Source organism: Moschus berezovskii, chromosome 11, assembly GCF_049115385.1.
Source record: "Moschus berezovskii isolate FMDL1 chromosome 11, NW_MosBer_1.0, whole genome shotgun sequence".
Classification (NCBI taxonomy): domain Eukaryota; kingdom Metazoa; phylum Chordata; class Mammalia; order Artiodactyla; family Moschidae; genus Moschus; species Moschus berezovskii.
Window position 1 is genome coordinate 97065887 of NC_142470.1, and position 19716 is coordinate 97085602.

Here is a 19716-nt window from a genome sequence, read left to right on the forward strand (position 1 = left end):
GGCCCAGTGAGAGGAGTGAGGGTAGCAAGGAGAGGCTACTAGCATCAGTCCAGAAGACTAGAACCCCTGGGGAGGGGGCCAAGGGCAGGGGCTTGACTGCAGAGAAGCTCTGAAGGGCCTCCCCTGGGGAGAAGGCGACAAGGAGAAAGAAGGCTGGACAAGGAGAGGCCACAGGGAGAAGGGTGACCCAGTGCAGGCAGCCCAGGGGGCCTGCAGGAACCTATGGGTCCCTTCCTTCATCTGATAAACCCCTCCCCAGGCACCTGTCGACCAGCAGCCCAGACCTCGAGTGAAGGGATGCCTAGTATGGGAAGCCAGAGTCCTGGCTGAAGGGATCCAGCAGCACTGGCTGATGATACCCCACCCCAGAACTGGGGGTGTCAAGAAGACGTGGGAACGGCCCCGCTTTGCCTTGAGATGAGCAGTGCTGCCCTGCTCACACTCATGGACTGCCAGGCAGAACTGCACCCTGGCTCCCACAGCCTCATCCAGATGCCCTCCCCAGCCAAGGCCCCACCCTAGTCTCCAGACCCAGCTCAGACTCTGCTCCCCTTGGAGCAGATAGCCCCAGACTTCCAGCTGCATCTAAGGTCAGAGGCAGCGAGCAGGAAGCTCCAGCCTCCCCGGAGTACCCCAAGCCCCACTGGCCCCAGAGCACCCTAGAGCGGCCAGATGGGCTTCCTTGGTGGTGCTGGAAGGGTTAACCCTGAGCTATTTGCCTCTGTCTCCTGGCTCATCTTGGATGGGGGGGCAGAGTCAGGAATGCCTGTGAGGCCACCTCTGCCTCTGCAGCCTGGGAGTACACACACACCTGCAGCCAGCAGCCAGCGGATAGTTTACATATTTGAACCTGGAGCTAAGGTGCTGAGACATAAACAGGAAACTGGATCCCCGGTCTGTGCCCCATTCTCTGGGGCTTTTACCTACTACAAAGAAGTTCCTCCTCCTTGCCTTTCTTCTGGTGGCTTTTCTGCCTCCTTTTCAAAGGCGCTAGGTGGGGGGTGGGGTGATACGCATGACCCTGTGACATGGCTCAAAGCTGCCTCCTGCTCCTGGTCAGGGGTCTGGGCCTCTGAGGGTCTGCAGGTGGTGGCGACATTGACACAGATCCAAAGCCCAAGCCGGCACCAACTTGTCCAACTCTGCCAAGCATGGAGCCAACTTGCCCACTGGGCAGCTGTGAACCACCCTCTCTCACCAGGGCTGGGCAGACCTCAGGTCCTCAGGCCTAAGCATCACTCTGAGCATTCTCAGAGGACAGGGGTGTTAGACCAGGGCTGGGGAGCTGCTGGGGCCTGAGCCTAGATCCCTGGGTCAGGCCTCCAGTGGTGGTGCTGGGCCCCGCCGCCTTCCCAATGAATGTCAGACTCATTGACTGGACACTCAAGGCCTTCTGCCACCTTCTCCTGCCTTCTCATCCACCAACTCCTCTCCACCATGCATTCAGGCTTTCAGGCCTAATCCGCTAAGGCTGCCTGCCACCTCCAGGAAGCCTCCCCTGATCTTCTCAGACCAAATCCACTGCTGTCGCCTCTGGCACTTGTTTCACCTCCATCACACCCCCAGCGACACACTGATTTGTACTCTCACCAGCTGTGAATCCCGGGGTCCCCCACCCCACGTCAGTGTGAGCCATTCAGGGTAGCTTCGGTCACCCTGTGCATAGTCAGTCCTTGATAAAAGTTGAACCAAACTGAACTCCTCGAGTCCAGGGATCCTATGTTATATTTTCCATCTCCCCCCGCCAGGCGATGTGCCTCCAGAGAATATGCAGAGCCCCCTCCCCACTTGGAGCTCCTGAGGGGCCCCCTGGTAGGCCAATCTCAGAATCATTCTACCGCCTCCATCTTCTTCAGATCTCAGTTTCCCCATATGTGTGGTGGGGAGATTTTCTACTCCTGGGGCTGGGATGTGAATAATACCAAGAAATGGATGAGAGAACTCTTTGGAGGCTTAGAAAACCTGCTTAAGGAAGGCAGGACTCCATGGTTATCCCACCACCAGCCTAGGTCTTGCTCACCTGTGTCTCCACGGCTCACAGGACTGAGCCCTTGCTGTGGGCCAGGTACACCCTAAACACTTCACATATGCTGACCCGTTTAATTGTATCCGCAAACGCTTTGCATAACCAAGCCTCCTTCGTTCCTGTCCTCTATTTAGATAGGTGTCCTAGAAGGTTCTGGAAAGAACTGGGGAGGGATGGACTGAGAGGTGGCCCTGCTGATGCCCGTCACCAGGGCACGTGTGTGCATGTTCGTGCATGTGCTTGTGTGTGGGCTTGCGTGCACGCGCAGGTTTGGGGTGGGGGTGTGCAGAACAGGCAACATGACAGGTGGCGTTGGCGTTCCTGGGCTCCGAGCGGCTTTGCCATTCCCATCCATCCCTCCTGGGGGGTCCTGTGGGCAAACTCCAAGAAAGCAGCGGGCGGGGAGGCGGCAGATTTCTGATGGCAAAAATAGCCCACTTCAGAGTTCAATAGGGACTGATTAAAGCAGTAAAGGAGAAAAGCCCCAAACATCTCCAAGCAAAGTAGGAAATGGATTTGAGATTGGAGGGGAAGAAACACCTGCTCTGGGAATTGGTCAATCTTTGTGGACTAAGAGGGACACGATACACCCTAGACATCGCTCTGGTCTCGTGTCAGCCCTGGAAGAGTGGGAGAAGCAGGAAGCAATCAAGTCAAGGTGAGCCCAGATGAGCCATGCTCTGCATTAGGTGTTAATAAATAGCGCCAGTTCTTAGCCTTAGCGATACTTGGAGACAGTACTACCATCCTGGGGAGGGAGTTGGGATGCAGGAAACATGTGACCAGAGTCTACACATGTGGGGTGAGACAGATCCTAGTGGGGCTCTCAGGGAGGTCTTCCTGGAGGAGGAACCTCTTCCAGAACAGCTCATGTGCTAAGTTCAGTCGTGTCTGACTCTTTGTGACTCTATGGACTGTAGCCCCTACCAGGCCCCTCTGTCCAGGGATTCTCCAGGCAAGGACACTGCAGTGGGTTGCCATGCCCTCCTTCAAGGGATCTAGTGCCACCTGGGAAGACCTGAACATGAACCTGAGCTCATTCCCAACTCTTCTCCATTCTTGGTTGGGAATTCAAAGGCTTTCTCAGAGAAAAAGAGGCAAGCTGGGAGAGACATTTGCTTCTGGCAGGTCACAGCTTCCAGCCAAGCTGGTTGCTATCATTTTCTTCAGGGCTAGTGATGAGGAGAGAGATGGTGGAGGTTCTGGTACCCATTTTTTTCTCATACAGGAATGGTGTGCCTCTTTGTTTCTTAACTATGGAAGCTGGGAGGGGGACCTGGGAGGAGTAGGGGAGTGAGCAGGGGCACGGCTAAGCTTGACCTTCAAACACCTCATCGGCAGCATGCATGTGACCTCTAAAAGCCAATCTCTGAGACCAGGATGACTAGAGGGAGGACATAGGAGGGCCTGAGCTTCTGATGCCCTAGACCCTCCGGGGCTGATTTAAGGAAGGGCTCGGCTGAGAGGGAGAGGCTGGGGGGTTAGCAGGGCTGACAGGGGAGCTCTGAGCAGGAAGCTCTGGGTGGCTCAGGCGATGTCTTTTCTTCCTGTCAAGGTGTTTGGCAGAGCCTGGAGGGGCAGAGGGGGGTTCCCTGCTGAGGTGTCAGGGACCAACAAACCAACAATCACAAGGCAACAACCCTCACTGCTAGTGAACCAGACTCCCTGGCCCCACACAGACCTTGCAAAGCTGGTGCAGGGGAGAGACAGAGAGACATGGTCACGCGCGGGGAGCCCCCAGCCCTACAGAGGCGGTCCAGCCACTCTTTCCTGTGCTCCCACCTCAATTGCTGCTGGGAGGGCTGGGGAGCTGAGTGAGGGTCCAGGGGCCCCAAGGCATGTTCCAAGGAAGGTTCTGCCCATTCACCACTCAGCACCATTCACAAGCCACGCCTGGCCCCAGAGGGTGGGGCACCCACACTGCCAGAGAAGCACCCTACGGTCAGCATCTGACTTAAGGTCCCACAGCCCACCATCAGCTCTCCCGACTCCAGTACCAGGGCCCAGTTTCATGGGTTCACTTGCAGAATCCTAATGGACAGAACCAGGAGAAGGCTTACTTCCAACCCCTCATCTTATGCAAAGGAAACGGAGGTCTTTGAGGTGAAGCCCAGACTCACACAGAGAGTTGAGGTGGGGCGATGCCAGGCAGAGGGGAGGAGGGCATGCCCAGGGCACGCGGGGCAGCCCCCAGCCGGAACCCCACCTAGGGACAGGACAGAGCCCCCAGGGGCCCCCGGACCGCCGAGCCTCACTCGTCCACAGAAAAGCCCCACCTTTTCCTGTGGCCACATGTCACCCTCAGCAAACCAGCTAATTATTGACAGTTGGTGAAGAGGAGCTCTCACTTTCTCCTCCCGTTAAACTGCTCCTAATTAGTTCCCTGTCACCACGGCTGGCCCGCCCGCCGCCGCCGTCGCGGTAATCCCGCTGCACAGCGTCTCATTAACCTTTTGCTCCTCTCCTGCCGCCTGCCAACAAGATGAAGACAAAAGCAGATTGTCGAACAATGGCTCCGGCTTGTATGTGCTGCCCGCTTCCCCAGCCCCCCAAGCTCCCGGGGGAACCGCGGGGGAGGAGAGGGGAACGGGGTGGGGGAGAGCCCAGAGGAACCGAGGGAGAGGCACAAAGAGAGGCAGAGACAGAAGCAGGCAGGGCCCCGGGCCGGGCTCGGCAAAGGTGCTGCTTCTTGCTGTGCGGAGACGAGAGGTTCATTAAACGGGGTTGGAAGTGCTCCCAGGTGGGGAACACTGGCTGTCAGAGTGGGAGGGATGTTGATCATCCCCAGGTCCAGCCTCTTGTGGCAGCCAAGCCCATGGGCCCGGAAGAGCCCCAATCTCCAGAGAGGGCAGGGCCAGAAAGGTCAAAACAAATCAGTCCCCACATGCCACAGGGAGGCCTCTGCAACCAGTGCAGCCCTGGGTGAGCTCCGGCGCAGCCCTCTGCTAACCATCACCCGACATTCCTTGGTTACTGGGTTTCTATCTGCCTCCCCAGAACAGAGCTCCCTGAGAGCAGGGGCTATGAGACGGCTCTCCCAATTACAAGAAAAAGGGGAAAGCACCCCAGTATCTGTGGCCTGGATGCAGATGGGCCCATCGCTGCCTGGGCACAGCCTGGCTGAGTTGTCCTTGGCCAATGCCCCATAGCCTTTACCTGCAGGTCCCAGGGTCCACCAGGACACACCCCACATTCCCTGCGACAGGACCCGCGCTCAGAAGGGAGGCCAGACCTTGCTTCCTCATTCTCACACTCAAGCTCCTAAGGAGTTTCCTACCCAAACTGCTGGCCTATGGGCCCCCATCCCCACCTGACCTCAGCTTGGTTAGAGAACAAAGGCAGACTTCAGAAGGTCCCTGTGAACGTGGACATGGCTTCCCCATGAAGGAGGAGGGTGGGGGAGGGCACTGGAAAGTTCCCACTGGTAAATTAGCAAGGAGCCCTCTGGGGTTCAGACCTGTGCCACCTCATTTGACAGTAAGGTGGGGGTGGACTGGGAGAGTTCTGGAATTCTTCTGTGAATACAGAGCCCCCTCCATTATTACCAACTCTGGCCTTGGGCACATGGCTTACATGCCTCAGTTTTCTCAGTTGTAAACATGGAATAATTCTGGTGCCTGCCTTGCAGGCCTGTCATGTTCTGGATCCACACTTCACCACCATATCAACCAGGCCCCTCTGCTTACTGGACCCCAGGACCCCCGGAGGCCAGGCCTTTCCGCCCTGGGGTGTATGACTCCTTCCCCATCTCGGCCCTCTCCCCAGGCTCCCAACTCCCCACCTCACAGGACAGTGGCCACCCGACGTGCCCATCCCTTGACCATCTCACAGAACACCGGCGAGTGACATTTTCTTTGCTGTTCTCCAGTGGCTTCCCATCCCTGAGCTCATTTCTTGGAACAGAGAGAGAATCCTGACCACCACTTTGCCTCCTCAACTGCTTTGTCAGCTACACCCCCGGGCTGCCAAGTCTTGTCAACTCCTGCTAGTCCCCTCTGCAGCAGCTCACTTGCAGGGAGCCCCCTCCTCCTCAAAATGGCCTGGTCCTAAGTGTCCATGGAAATGCTCATCAGGTTTCTCCCCTGGCTGCTCCTGCCCTTTTTAAGACAGCTTTTTTCCCTCCTGTGGCAACCTCGACACTTCCAGGGCCTTAGTCTCCCCCATGCATCAAAGGTTCCATGTTCCCCAGCCAGAATCTCTCCCCAGAGCCTGAGACACATATATCTAACTGTCTAGGCAACACCCCTTGATAAACAGGAGTACTCCCTGACTTAAGGAATATTAGGAAGATTTAGTACAAGGCACTCAGAGACCCCAGCATGCTGCCTGGCCTAGTAGATGTTTAGTAAATGGGAGCTATAATTATTATCATTTGCAATTTTAATTTTAAAATTAGCACCATTTTAATAGGCAGAAATACTAGTTTGAAAGAATAGACAAAACTCTCCCAGCAATTGAAGAGGGGATTGAAGTTTTTTCCTCAACTCCTGGGGTTAGTGGGGTGGAAACCCCACACCAATCACTGCAGGCCAGCCATTCTAAGAACCAGTTCCTAAATTCCATCTCCAGGTCACCTAATTAATTAATTAGTGTGCCAGCGATTACTCCTATTGACAGCCTTGGTGGCTCTTGGCAAGGTTGGGTCAACCCAAGCAAGTCCAGACTCATTGTGGCAAATCCCACTGGCTTCTGGGATGTGAGACGTGATCCCCACACAGCAGAAGCATCACCTCGTTAGGGAGAATTAATTGGGAGGAAGAAAGGGAATGAGGTCCTCTCGGCCTGATGGCCTTAGTGCCAGAGGTCAGAGACAGGCCTCAAAGCTCCCCAGAATGCACAGGCCAGCCTGCATTCTGTGGGGCTGATGCAGGTGAGGAGGAGGCCCTGAGAATCATGTCCCTACCCTCCTTTCCCAGAGAAAGTTCTAGAGACTTATTACAAAATGACTACATTCTTCTCAATTGAGAGAAGGAGGCTTGGGTTGCAATGAGAGGGACTTTGGTTAGACACCCAGAACTAACTTCCACGCCTATTTGTGGCAGGCATGGAGGAAGGAGCCTGGACGTTGCTCACTTAGACCACCTCTCGGCAGCCAGAGCTGGAGGCTGGAGTGGCTGGACTGTGGCCATTTCTCTGTTATCTGTCCCAGAGAAGCACCCTCCAAAGACCTACAGTTCTAGACTCCACCACCGCAGGGAGGCCCCAGCTCCCTCCTGTCTCACTGGCCCAGGGTAGGCAAAAAGAGTAAGAGAGAAAATCCCATGAAACAAGCAGAGGCAACAACTCCTGGGAGCTCTGAACTGGGAGCCGGCCTCTGAGGTCTTCTCCCAGGTCTTCCTGGCTTATCTGTGACTCTGGGCTGGACCCTCAGCTTCTCTGGGCCTCCATTTCCCCCCACAGAAAGCCAGGGGGTGCTAAACTGGGTGACTTTGAAAATTCTTCCAATGGGACAGGCTCCAATTCCCTCGTGGGCTTTCTCTGCCCTGGGTCCCTCCCCTGTGTGGTCAGGTAGAGCTACGGGAGCTACTCGAGGCTTCTGAACACAGGGGTGCTTGCAAGCATCTGGGGCACTCAACTCTTGCCCAGAACTGCAGACGCGGCCCAACTGCACGGAGATGCAGGTCGTGACCATGGGGAGCGTGGGCTCAGGCCTTCCACATGGGGATGCTGGGACCACTAAGAAGTTCCCCCATCTTCAGAGCTTCCAGGCAACCTGGAACCCCAGCTCCATTTGGAGTCCCTAAGCATCAAGATTGGAGGAGGAAACGGCAACCCACTCCAGTATTCTTGCCTAGAGAATCCCAGGGACGGGAGCCTGTTGGGCTGCCGTCTATGGAGTCGCACAGAGTTGGACACGACTGAAGCGACTTATTCTAGGAATCAGTGAAGACTGATGCTAAAGCTGAAACTCCAATACTTTGGCCACCTCATGCGATGAGTTGACTCACTGGAAAAGAGTCTGATGCTCGGAGGGATTGGGGGTGGGAGGAGACGGGACGACAGAGAATGAGATGGCTGGATGGCATCACCGACTCGATGGACATGAGTTTGAGTGAACTCCGGGAGTTGGTGATGGACAGGAAGGCCTGGTGTGCTGTGATTCATGGGGTCGCAGAGAGTCGGACACGACTGAGCGACTGAACTGACTGACTGACTGAAGTGACTTAACAGCAGCAGCAGCAGCAAGCATCAGGATACAGCTGTTCAGCTTTGGGAGTGAGCTACAAGGTTTGGAAGGGTACCCCGGCTTTGTAGCAAGGCTGGGCCCCGTGGGCATGAGGATACTGCTTTCCATCTTGGGCTGGCCCCCAGACAGGAGCCCCCTCCCATTATAGCTTCCTCCTAAAGCTCTGGGACTCGGCAGAGGGAAGTGACGCCAGTCCATACCCGCCTCGGGGCCTGGAGGCTGGGTCCCCTCCTCCTACTCTAAGACCCTGTGTCTCCAGTCCTCACCGTCAAGGTGTAACACCCAGGACCTTATTTTCACCTCCCTCAACTCCCTGGGGGAACCTGCACCCCTCCCACCCCCTCTGGCGAGGACTGAGCAGGGTCAGTGCTGCAGCCCCAGCCGCCACCTACCCATGAGTCCAGCGACTCCTCGGTCGTTCTTTGCCTCCATAGGTCTGCCTCTGTGCCAAACCTTGCTCTTCTCACTCAGCTTGCTAGTGCTTCTTCACCTCAACCCAGCTAAGATTCTGGGGTCCTCTGCTCCTCCTGAACTCGTACCAGCCTCCCAAATGCCTCACCCAGTCAGACAAAACTGGAGCCGGCCCTGTACCTCGGGGTAGATGATCCCTGGGCAACCCCATAGCCCTGTACCCTCCCCCAGCCATCCCCTCAGCTGACTCCTGGCCCTGCCCTCCAGGCTCTCTGACTTCCTTGGTCCCTGGTCTCTCCTGCTCTCCCCTCTGAAGGTCTCCAGCCTTCTCCATGGCCCTGTGACCTCTGACCTCCCCTTCCCACTCTCCTCCTTCCTCTGCTCAGTCTTGAGACCCCAGGAGCTGTCCGAACAACTTCCTTAACCTCCCACCCCTGAACTCCACCCCAACCGCACCTGCCTCCCCCTACTGAAGTGGAGAGGGCTCGCCACCCCGAGCAAATCCTCGGAACTGCTTTCCATGCCCGCCTCCCCACTTCATGGACTTGCTCTCCATCCTCCCCCTCCAACGTCCTCCTTCTCTCCTGAGGTCTTCCCTTTGCATTTGCACAAGCTCCAGTCTCTCCCATTTGCAAACAGTGAAAATAAAGCCTCTCTTAATCCCACATCTCATTCCAGTGGTGGGTCTGCTTCTTTCTTTCCCCTTGGCTTCCTTTCCCTTCTCTCTTTTCCATCCTGAGCCTCTAGACCAAGCGGTCAGCCCGCCACCCTATTTCCTCACCCCCACCCCCCGCTGAGCCCCACTGATCCCTTGGGATGGGGTTTGCCTTCATGTCCAGAGATACCGATGACACTCGTCAACCTCACAGAGCTCGAGCTCACAGGAAGCTCTGCTGTCTAAGGACGCCCCCACGTCTCACCCCACTCGGCTCTACCCCTACCTCCCTGGCCACTCATCCTCAGGCAGCACCCTTACGGGGGCCTCTTCTCACCACACGCTCCTTGACTGATCCCACCCACTACCCTGGCTTCTATCACTGTTTAGGCTAGGGGCCCCTACTTCGGTCCTTCCAGCCCAGGCCTCTCTCCTGGATTCTGGACCCAAAGCCAAATTCCACAGGGTGCCTTCGTTCACACGTTCCGCAGGCTCCTCAAGCCCCATGCACCCATCCAGCTCCACTTGCTGTCGTCCCGCACGTCAGCTCCTCCTTGTCTCCATCTTGTTAAGTAGTACCTACATCTGCCTGGTAGCCAGGCGCATATCCTGCCGGTTCCTTGTCTTCCCACCACATGGAGTTCTTCATCAAATCCGGATAAAGCTGCTTCCTAACTCTCTCTTAAAGGACCCACTTTTCTCCATGCTTGCTGCCAACAGCCTGGTCCAAGCCACCATCCTCTCTAACTGGATGTGCGCCACTGCCTCCTGAAGGCTCCTTCTCCTCCAGAGCTGCAACCCAGCCTCACCATGCAGGCACAGGGACCATTCAGAATCAGGACTCTGTGGTCCTGCTCTGCACAGCTCTTCCGGGAACACTGACCCTCTGTGGCGGCTTCTAGCTTCCCAGCACCACCTGACCCTAGGCCCCCCTTATCTAGCCCCTCATCTTCCCCACTCTCTGCCAGAAATGCAGGCTTTCCTCAGCTGTCTGCCTTCACACCAGGTGACTGCAGCCTATGTGTCCCCTCACCTCTTACACACCTGGGCAGCTCTAACCCATCCTTCAGGCCCCATGAAATGCCATGTCTCTCTAGGCACCATTTGGGCCCCTACTGTCCCAGCCTCACGCCACTCACCATCCACTTGCTACTCCTTGTGTCATCGTTGTGTTCAGTGCTTGACCTCAGCTCTTTGAGGTTAGAACCCGGGCCTGTCTCACTCATGTTCCAACCCCAGTGCCTAGTTAGCCCCTTGCTAAGGAGTCAGCACTAAGTATTGGTTTATAAATGACCAAACCCGCAAAACTTCCCTGTCCTGCCCTTGAGCCCCTCCCTCCACTGACCTCTGACATCTGAGGGAAGAGACTGATGGCCAGTGGCAGGGCCAGGCCAAAGGCTGCCAGGCACACAAGGCTTTGCACGGGGAGGAGCAGCCGGGGACGCGCCTGCAGGAGAGCTGTCCTGTGGAAGAGAGAAAAGGGGGAGCCATGAGACCTGGAGACAGAGTGAGCTGGCCACTAGCCACCACGCTGGGTTCCACTGGGCCCAAGGGCCAGTGCCAGCCAGTAGTCAAATAGCAGTGGAGAAATTCTATCTTAGGGACCTTCATCCATTGGCACCCCTTTCCCCAGGCCCTGGCCTGAAGAACATTGCTGGTTGAACTCTCAACCACAGCTCATAAATGAGCACTTGTGAGGGCCCCACCCCACTGTGTGTCCACTGTGGAAAGAAGGCCCCGAGTGCGAGAGACGATCGAGGAGGCTGCTGACCCCTGCTCCTGTGCAGGGGCTGGGGGGACCCCACGGGGATACAGCAGAGGAAGTTGGTCCTTGAAACAGTGAACAAACCACACACACATTCACGTGTGCACGAACACGCATACACACATGTGCATAGCCAGGAGGGGATGACCCTCTTCTGGGTGTGGGAAGATTACATGCCGCTTGGTCAACTTTGGCCCAAGAGCCATAGAAGAAGACAGTGACCTGCCTAAGGCCAAGGCCAAGTCTGCAGGAGGCAGGAAGGGCTGCTGTCTGGACTTCTGACTCCCCGCAAGTGCTGTCACTGAGCTGCTCCAGCTCCTGCCTTTAGACCCTCTGACCACATCATCACCAGCTCACAAATAATACCCTTCCCCACAGCGAGTGTCAGAGGAGGGATTCTTGGACAGGAAAGGGGCCCAGGTCTCGCAGCCCCATGACAGAACAGGCTCTCCAGACAAAGTGGGACCATAGTGTTTGGCGGGTCCACCTTCACTGTGTTGTCCGTCAGAGCATCTCGTTCTGTATAATCCACTGGGTCCTAGTGGAGACCACAGGTCATCAACTTGGGGGAGGCCTGGGGTGGGATGGGCCAGCAGGATGGATTATTTGCCAAGGGATTTGGGGTAGGTATTAATGCTGCCCTCAAGAAGCGTCAGCCTTCACTGGTGGAAGACTGGTTCTGTGGGAAGAAGATGTAACTGGGACTCTTGCCCTCCCCTCCTGGAGCGGGCAGGGGAGAGGCCCTCCTGGGGGCCGTGCCTCAGTGTGTGGGCAGGCAAATCCCACACCACCTTTACCTCCAGACACAAATCCCAACAATGACTCTGGCTCTAAGAGGACAGCAGAATTGGGAGCAGTGATTCTCAAACTTTCATACTCAGGCTGGGGTTAAAAATGCAGACTCCCTCACCCTCATGAGATCCTGATTCTGTGGGTACCACAGCTAGGAGTCCTCCCTGAGTCTGAAACAGCTGATCCCCAGACCACACCCTGGGACACTCTAGCCCAGAATGTGCCTGCTAAGGTGCCAATAATGATCCAATTACTTGTTAGTTCTATTCAGTAAATGACGGGGACACGCTGAGTGCTCAGTGAGGTGCATTAGTGTTGCCATTGTTACTTCCCTTGTTTCCGGCTGGAAGGAGGGAGATCCTGGTGGCTGGGCTGTCCCCCAGCCCTCCCCACTGGCCCAGACCCCACCATCTGACCAGTTGTTGAATTAAGCCTGACTTGATCTACTGGGGAGGGGAATTTCCACAGGATTAAGAGCAGCGGGACAGAATTACCCAAATCAAACTCAAATCCTTCTGGCCTTCCCTCTGCCTCAGTCCAGGGGCTTCCTAGGTGGCACCGAGGGAGGAAAGGAATAGGCCGAGCTGCATCCATCTTGAAAAAGAAGGAAACTCCATCTTGCACTTTCAGTGAGCTTTGGACTATGTGCCTGGTAGTGTTCGGGGAAGCACACTGACTGAAACCACCCACCCTGGCCAGGCTCTCTAGTAGCCATTCACATGAACCGTGTTACGACAGGACGTCCTAGTAAGGAACACAGAACTATTAAGCCACCACCAACTGGAAGAGTTTGGGAAAGGTCAAAAGGAGACACCGTGTGTCCGTCCACTTCCCAGAATCCTTCTCACTAGCATCTACCTTGGCTGAACGATGCGTGTGCCACCAGGAAGGACTCTGAATCAGAATGATTGGCCAAAGACAACCCAGAAACTAATCCCATCACCATAAAACCCGAGACTATGAACCACGTGGCAGAGCTGTTTCCCTGGGTTCCCTTACCCTACTGCTCTCCAGCCGGTTGCCCTTTCCCAATAAAATCTCTTGCTTTGTCAGCAGGTGTCTCCTCGGACAATTCTTTTCCAAGTGTTAGACAAGAGCCTGCTCTTGGGGCCCTGGAGGGGGGCCCCTCTTCCTACAACAGTAGCAATGGGGATAACATACCTACGGCCGAACTGGCCTCCTGGACTGATAAACACCAGATTCCATACCAAGATTTCCCATTGCCAAAAAGAATGTAATAATCCCCTATGTAGTCAATCGCCTTTGTAATCTTTATGGCACCCATTGGTGTAGGCTAGCATATATAACCAGCTGACCCCTCTGATTATGAATCATGGCTGTAACCTGATAGTATCTCCCTTTAACACTTTGCAGGCTAGGTTTAAGGATTTTGAGGATGTGGGCTTGAGCAGTACACTTAAGGTATACAAGGTTTTCACAAAAGTCAGTTGGGGTCCTTGGCTAAGAGGAGACTCTGCCTTGGGCCTGCTGGTGTAATAAACTGTACTCCACTATCTGCATTGTCCTTCTGAGTGAGTTTGTTACCCAGAACATGTGGCTACAACAGCTCCAGTGATAAAGAGCCTGATTGCCATTTCAGGAGACATGAAAAGATTCAGGTTCAATCCCTGGGTTGGGAAGATCCCCTGGAGGAGGGCATGGCAACCCACTCCACTGTTCTTGCCTGGAGAATCCCATGGAGGGAGGAACTTGGTGGGCTATAGCCCATAGGGTTGCAAAGAGTCAGACATGACTGAAGAGACTTAACATGCACTACTTCTCCAGTAGGACCAGGAGGGGCAGTGACTGGGACCTCAGGCCCTGAGGGTGGCCAGAGCAGGGGGACAAACAGGAGGGTGTGTTTTCTCTGGAGGCACTGTCCCTCCCCCAGGGTCATGGAGGGAGGTTTCCTCCCTGGCAGGTGAGGGGCAGGCCATGGGCTCATTCCGGTGGGGACACTGGACAGACCAGCCCCCTCCACATGGGGCTGTGACCTCGGCTCCTCTCTCAAGGTGGCTGGCTGAGGTCTACACTGTACAAGGGATCCTGAAAGCCCCAGGCCTGGCTCCCCACTCGGGAAGGAGGCAGGCTCAGACAGCAGCCAACAGTAGGCTCCGAAGCCCCAGCCCGGGCGGGAGAGTGAACACAGCAGGACAGGGGGAGGGGTGGAGGAGAGGGAAATGGCAGGGAGGAATTGGAAAGGCAGCTGGGGGAGTTAAAATATGCAGATGGAGAGATGTGCGAATGCCTGGGAGAGAGGAAAGACCCGGATCCCAGGGAATGAGGGAGTCTGGGGAGCGGCCTCAGGAACCACCGTGGAGGGTGTGGCCTGAACCCCAACCAGCTGAGGCCCGTCCTGGGAGGGCAGTGAATCCAAGGGCCCAATCCAGGGCAGGGACTCAGGGCTGGGCGAGCGAGACCCGCACCTGCCTCTGAGTTGGGGGGATCACGTGGGGGTGTGGGGCTGTCCTCCCAGCTCAGAGTCCAAAACCAACTTCCTCCCCAGGACGGCGGAGCTGGAGTGTGAGCCCCGACCTGAGAGGAGGGGTAGTGGAGGGTGAGCGGAGGGTGTGCACCTCCTCAGAGGGGTGCCCTGCTCTGGTGCTAAAGGCTTCTTGGCTTCTGACTTGAGACTCCTTTCCTTTCAGTCTCAGAATCTGAACATGCCCCCCACCTGTGCTATCCTAGCTGGAAACCCAGGGACCTCGTCCCTGAGAGCTCCCCCGGAGAGAAACTGAGGCCCGCCACACAACAGCTTGTCTCCCCATTGTTGTGCATTCCCTCAGCACTTGGAGCAGTTTTACTTTGCGCTCCATTAATTTGCAAGTAGGCTGCTTTGTAAGTGTTCTTTTGTCTTTTTTTCCCTGGCGGTCCTGACTCCCTCACCCAACCAGTGCTCCCAGGGTCGAAAGTCGAAAGTCGGGCTGCCTCCCCATCAGCCTCCTCAGCAGAGGCCCCGCCATTAGCACCCTGCATGGGAAGGCTATGGGGTGCTCGACAGGGGGCCCTGCTGGGTGCTGCAAAACGCCGAGCTCTAGCAGACCAGGTAGTGAGGGGCGCCTTGCGGCAGTTCTCCGGGTGGGAAACTGACCAGCCAGACCCTGGAAGCGGAAGCGGTGGCGGAACCCCCGCCTCCAGGAGTCTCTGCGGTGCCTGCCCCGCCCCGCCCCCACCTCTCAGTCTGACAGGTCCCCCTGGGTGTGGGGTTAGTTATGTCTCTGAGGGTGCAGACTGAGTCTTGCCCACCTTATATTCCTGGCGCAACCCAGACTGGACTCTTTCTCCTCCCTCAGAGACCCTCCCACGAGCTTTAAGAAAGGACCAACCAAATATAAGGCTGCCAGGAGACCCACTAACCCACACCTACCTGCCTTCGGGGCTTTCTCCGGACTCAGGGCTGAACCAGACACGGGTACCCATAGCCCAGGCTGATTCCAGGCCAGGATGTTCGGAACTGGAACAATCTCACCCCATCTCCAGTGAAGCCTCCAACACATGTGATACCAACCACCACTCCACTTACTGCAAACCCCGTTCAGATGTCACCCAGAGGCATCACATACATTTTCCCTCTGCAAATTCCAGGTTCAAGATTCAGTCACCTTGAAGACAGAAGCCCCCCGACTGCCTCATTTGTCAGGTGGGGTCCTTGTGTGCCTTTGTAGTCACTGGTATTTGGGGACAGCCTCAGGTCACCAGAGAGCTATGTCTACAGGGTCAGGGGCACCTAAGCAATCACTTCCAGGATTTATTTTTGCAACTTCTAGAGGAGGTTAACTTTCTTAAATCTCAGTGTTCAATATGCCATCCCCACGCAGGTACTCACTCCCACCCTGCACCTCTCTACTCTTCCAGGGGAGAAAGGGATCAGCCCCATAGCTGGACACAGGGCTCCTCTTCTTCTCCTAGGCTGGGCTCTTCAAGGTCTACACAACAGGCCCAATCTTGCCCCCAAAGCCTTCCTTTCCACCAAATCCTATCTCGATCTCAGAGTTGGCTGCTGCCCCTCTCCTCTGGACCAGACCTCCCCTCAAATCACCGTGACCCTGTTCACATACTGCTGGGTCCCACCTGCAGCTGACCCGTGTGTGGGTCTCCCCCTTACCAAAACACAGGCTTTCTGAGACCAGGTCCCCAAAACTGCTCCTCCCTTGTCTCTATGTGGGGTGGATTCCAAAGACGTGATTATGTGCTGGATCCAAAAACCCAAAAGGCAGCCAGTGTGGTAGGAAGAGCCCAGCTTTGCAGCCATCTTCCTGGGTCACACTTGGCTCTGCCATTTCCTACTAAGTGACTGTAAGCAGATCATACACAGCCTCTTTTTGCCTTCCTTTCCTCATCTGTAAAATAGGGATACCATACTCACCTCATTGCACTGTTGTGAAGGTTAAATGAGATCATTCATTCATTCAACAAACACTGAACATCACTATGTGCCAGGAACTATGCTAGATGCTGTGCCAGACAGAAAACAAAAGGAAATTACCCACCTCCATGGGCGTCCCTGGTGACGCAGATGGTAAATGATCTGCCTGCAATGCAGGAGACCTGGGTTCGATCCCTGGGTTAGGAAGATCCCCTGGAGAAGGGAACAGCTACCCACTCCAGTATTCTGGCCCGAAAAAAATCCATGGACAGTGTAGTCCATGGGGTCACAAAGAGTTGGACACAACTGAGTCACTTTAAAAACAAAAGTGTAGATGACATTCTAGTGAAGCAGACAGATAATATACAGACAGAAAAAGAAGCTCAGATATTGGTAAGTGCTGTGAGTAAAAATAAGTCAGTGTAGCCAGGGAAGGAGTCCTGGTGGCTGTCATCTGAATGGGGTGGTCAGGGAAGGCTTCTTTGAGGAGATGGCATTTAGGTAGTAGGGGCCTGGCTGAGAGAGGACTGGGATGTAACAAGTGTTTAATAAGGGTTCGATGCTAATTGTCATTTGTTTTGTGAGAATAAGAAGGTCCCCAAACTGGGGAGAAGCCTCTGACCCACAGCCTTAGATGGAGTGCCACCAACCCGTCCTTGTCCTACACAGCCCCAAGCCCATCCACAGCCTTGAGGTGCCCCCTTCCAGGCTGGGCTCCCAGAGGGAGGGAGCGATCACCTCTTCAGGGTTACCTGCACCAGACCTCCAGGCCTTTGCTTATCTTCCTCCCTGCACCTAGAACCATTCCCTGCTCCTTGCCATCCTCCTAGACTTGCCCTCACCTTCGGGGATCTGCCTGCTCCTCCCCGCCTCCCCCAGCCTCTCCTCCCAGCAGCAGCCCCGTCTTCATCACTCAGTCTTGCCCTTAGTAATCAATGGAACCATTCCATCACGGCTACTATTGTATCTCCTCTGTGCTGTGTTGTGCTTAGTCGCTCAGTTGAGTCTGACTCTGTGACCCCATGGGCTATAGCCTGCCAGATTTCTCTGGTGCATGGGGATTCTCCAGGCCAGAATACTGGAGTGGGTAGCCTTTCCCTTCTCCAGGGATCTTCCCGACCCAGGAATCAAACTGGGTCGCCTGCATTGCAGGCAGACTTGTTACCAGCTGAGCTACTAGGGAAGCCCTTACAATGGGATACCACTTGTCAGTTAAAAGGAACTAACTACCATAACACAACATGAATATTTTATAAGTATATTAAGCAAAAGGAAATGGCAACCCACTCCAGTGTTCTTGCCTGGAGAATCCCAGGGACGGGGGAGCCTGGTGGGCTGCCGTCTATGGGGTCACACAGAGTCGGACACGACTGAAATGACTTAGCAGCAGCAGCAGCAGATATCTCTTTTAGAGACACAATCATGACTCCTGACTCTTTCTTTAGAGTCAGGACAAATATGTTTTCAGAACATCCCTCTGAGGGTGGCACGAAGGTTAATACTATTATTTTAAAAATGGAGAAACTGAGGCATAGTGAGGTGGAGACTTGCCTCACTGCAGATACTTGAAAGGGGTATTCTGGGCCCAAGTCTAGTCTTCCCACCACAGTCCTCAGACGCTCTCTCTACCGTTGGTCCTGTGCTGTGCACTAATAGAGTGTGTAAACACACACACACACCCCTAAGAAGCGCCAGCCCTGCCTTGTGCATCAGGACTTCCCTCCCAGCTCCTAGCACAGGGTCCCGAGCAGGGAGAGTCCATCAATTCTCACAAGATGATTCCAGCAGTCCTTTCAAGCAGAGTCAGAACAAACCAGGGCCCCTGCCCTGGGCCAGCAGGGCCCCGCCCCCCCCCCTCGCCCTACGTCGGCTGCCGTCCCGGCCCCACTCACCTCTCCAGCATGGACATGACGATTGGGGGTAGCACCAGAATGGGCATGGGGAGGACCACTCGTGTCAGCGCTGTCTCCAGCAGGGCCTGAGGGGCAAGCAGAGGCTCGGTCAGCAGGGCCTTCTGGGGGTGAGAAGCTGCCTGGGAGCAAAGCCCGCCCTGGAGCCCCAGGTGTGTGTACTACTGCTAAGCACATCTGGCTGAATGGAATAATTCATGGAATTGCTCGCAAAGCTGTATTCCCGACAACAGAAAAAAGCTCTCCCTGTCTTCCCATCACAGATTCCCATCACCTGCCACGTGAGGGGAGGGGTGGCAACACGGAGGCAGCCCCAGGAAGGGGCCTGTGCCCAGGGAGGTGCCCGAGTGTTGGGGGGTGCTGCGGTTGAGAGGAGGCACATGGAGGACTCGAGATGCTCAGAAACAAAGCAGGCCCTGCAAGGACCAGAACAAACAGCTGCAACCTGCTGAGTTGCCTGAGGTTCCTTGTGCCCAGTGAGAACAGAGTTTCTGGGACTGACTTCCTCTTTAGGGCCCTTAAAGACAAAGGTGTGCTGGCGCTGCATCTCCTGGCTCTGGAGGAGTCTTTCTTAGCGACAAGAGGTCAACTTTGTAGTGGAAAAGGCTTCTGCTGAGTGTCTGCAGTCCCCGTAAGAGGTCTGCCTGGGGCCTGGCTCGGGGGGTTCCCTCAGGATCCCCGGGCAGTGGCAGTTGTCGAGGCATAGCTCAGTGGCATCTCTGCATCCTGATGGTCACTGGGATGCAGGCTCCTGGCTCTCAGAGAAGGCTCAAGGGATGCTTGTAACACGTGGGTCCCTGGAGTCTTTCTCCAGAATGGCAAGGGGCTGGCAGCATCAGGACAAGGGAAGCCCAGGGCTGCAGAAGAGTTGGGGGTCCCTGCTGTTTGGACCACATGAAGGAGCCGTCACTATTGGCCACCCGTCCAGGAAGTCAGGAAACAGTATAGGGCTGAATGGGAGGTTAGGGTCAGGTGGGAAGTTGAGGCTAAATCCCCTCTGATGAGGGGCCGGGGGCTGAATATTTCTCCCAGGAACCTGGGTTCCTCATCATCAGCTGCAGGAAGGCCTGGGAGAGCGTCCCTCCAGTCTCTGAACAGGCGTAAGGATGCGGGGGGCGCCCAGAGCCTGTGCAGGAAGCAGAGGCTGTGGAGGGGGCATCAGCACCCCCGAGCTCCTTGCCCCTCACAAGCCTTGATGGACACTTACTTTCCAGTGGGTCAGAGGCTTATGGAGACGGCCTTGCACGGCCCCACGTGCGAGCTAATGAGGGAGAGGAGCCGGAGCAGAGGGCACCCAGCACTTGGAGGCTAGCGCAGGACACGACGCTAGTCGCCATTAGGATGAAGGCCGGAAAGCACAGGGAGATATACACACAGACTGGAATTTTTAAAAAATTATAATTGCTAGAGTGGGTGAGGCTGGTGAAAAGTGAAGGAAGTGAAAGAGGGCCTCTTGAAACAAAATATTCTTCCCCAAACCATCCCCATGGCTTCCTGCAAGCCTGAAATCCCTTCACCTGGGCCACACTCACTCCCTGGTGACGTATCACCTGCAGAAGTGCCTGTTAGCACAGAACCACAAACCATCCACTTCCACCTGTCCT

General features: G+C 55.6%; 1 protein-coding gene across 3 annotated transcripts in view; it reads right to left on the reverse strand.

The window, feature by feature from the left end:
• Positions 1 to 19716, reverse strand: part of SFXN5 (sideroflexin 5) — a 136573-nt gene that overhangs the window by 8221 nt on the left and 108636 nt on the right. For 2 of the 3 annotated variants that reach the window (XM_055400360.2, XM_055400359.2), the window contains 2 exons: positions 18095 to 18180; positions 10625 to 10742 (listed from right to left, as the gene is read on the reverse strand). In XM_055400360.2, the coding sequence (XP_055256335.1) occupies positions 10625 to 10742; positions 18095 to 18180 (204 nt within the window). The remainder of the gene's footprint in view (positions 1 to 10624; positions 10743 to 18094; positions 18181 to 19716) is intronic. The other variant, XM_088841571.1, reaches the window with a different exon arrangement.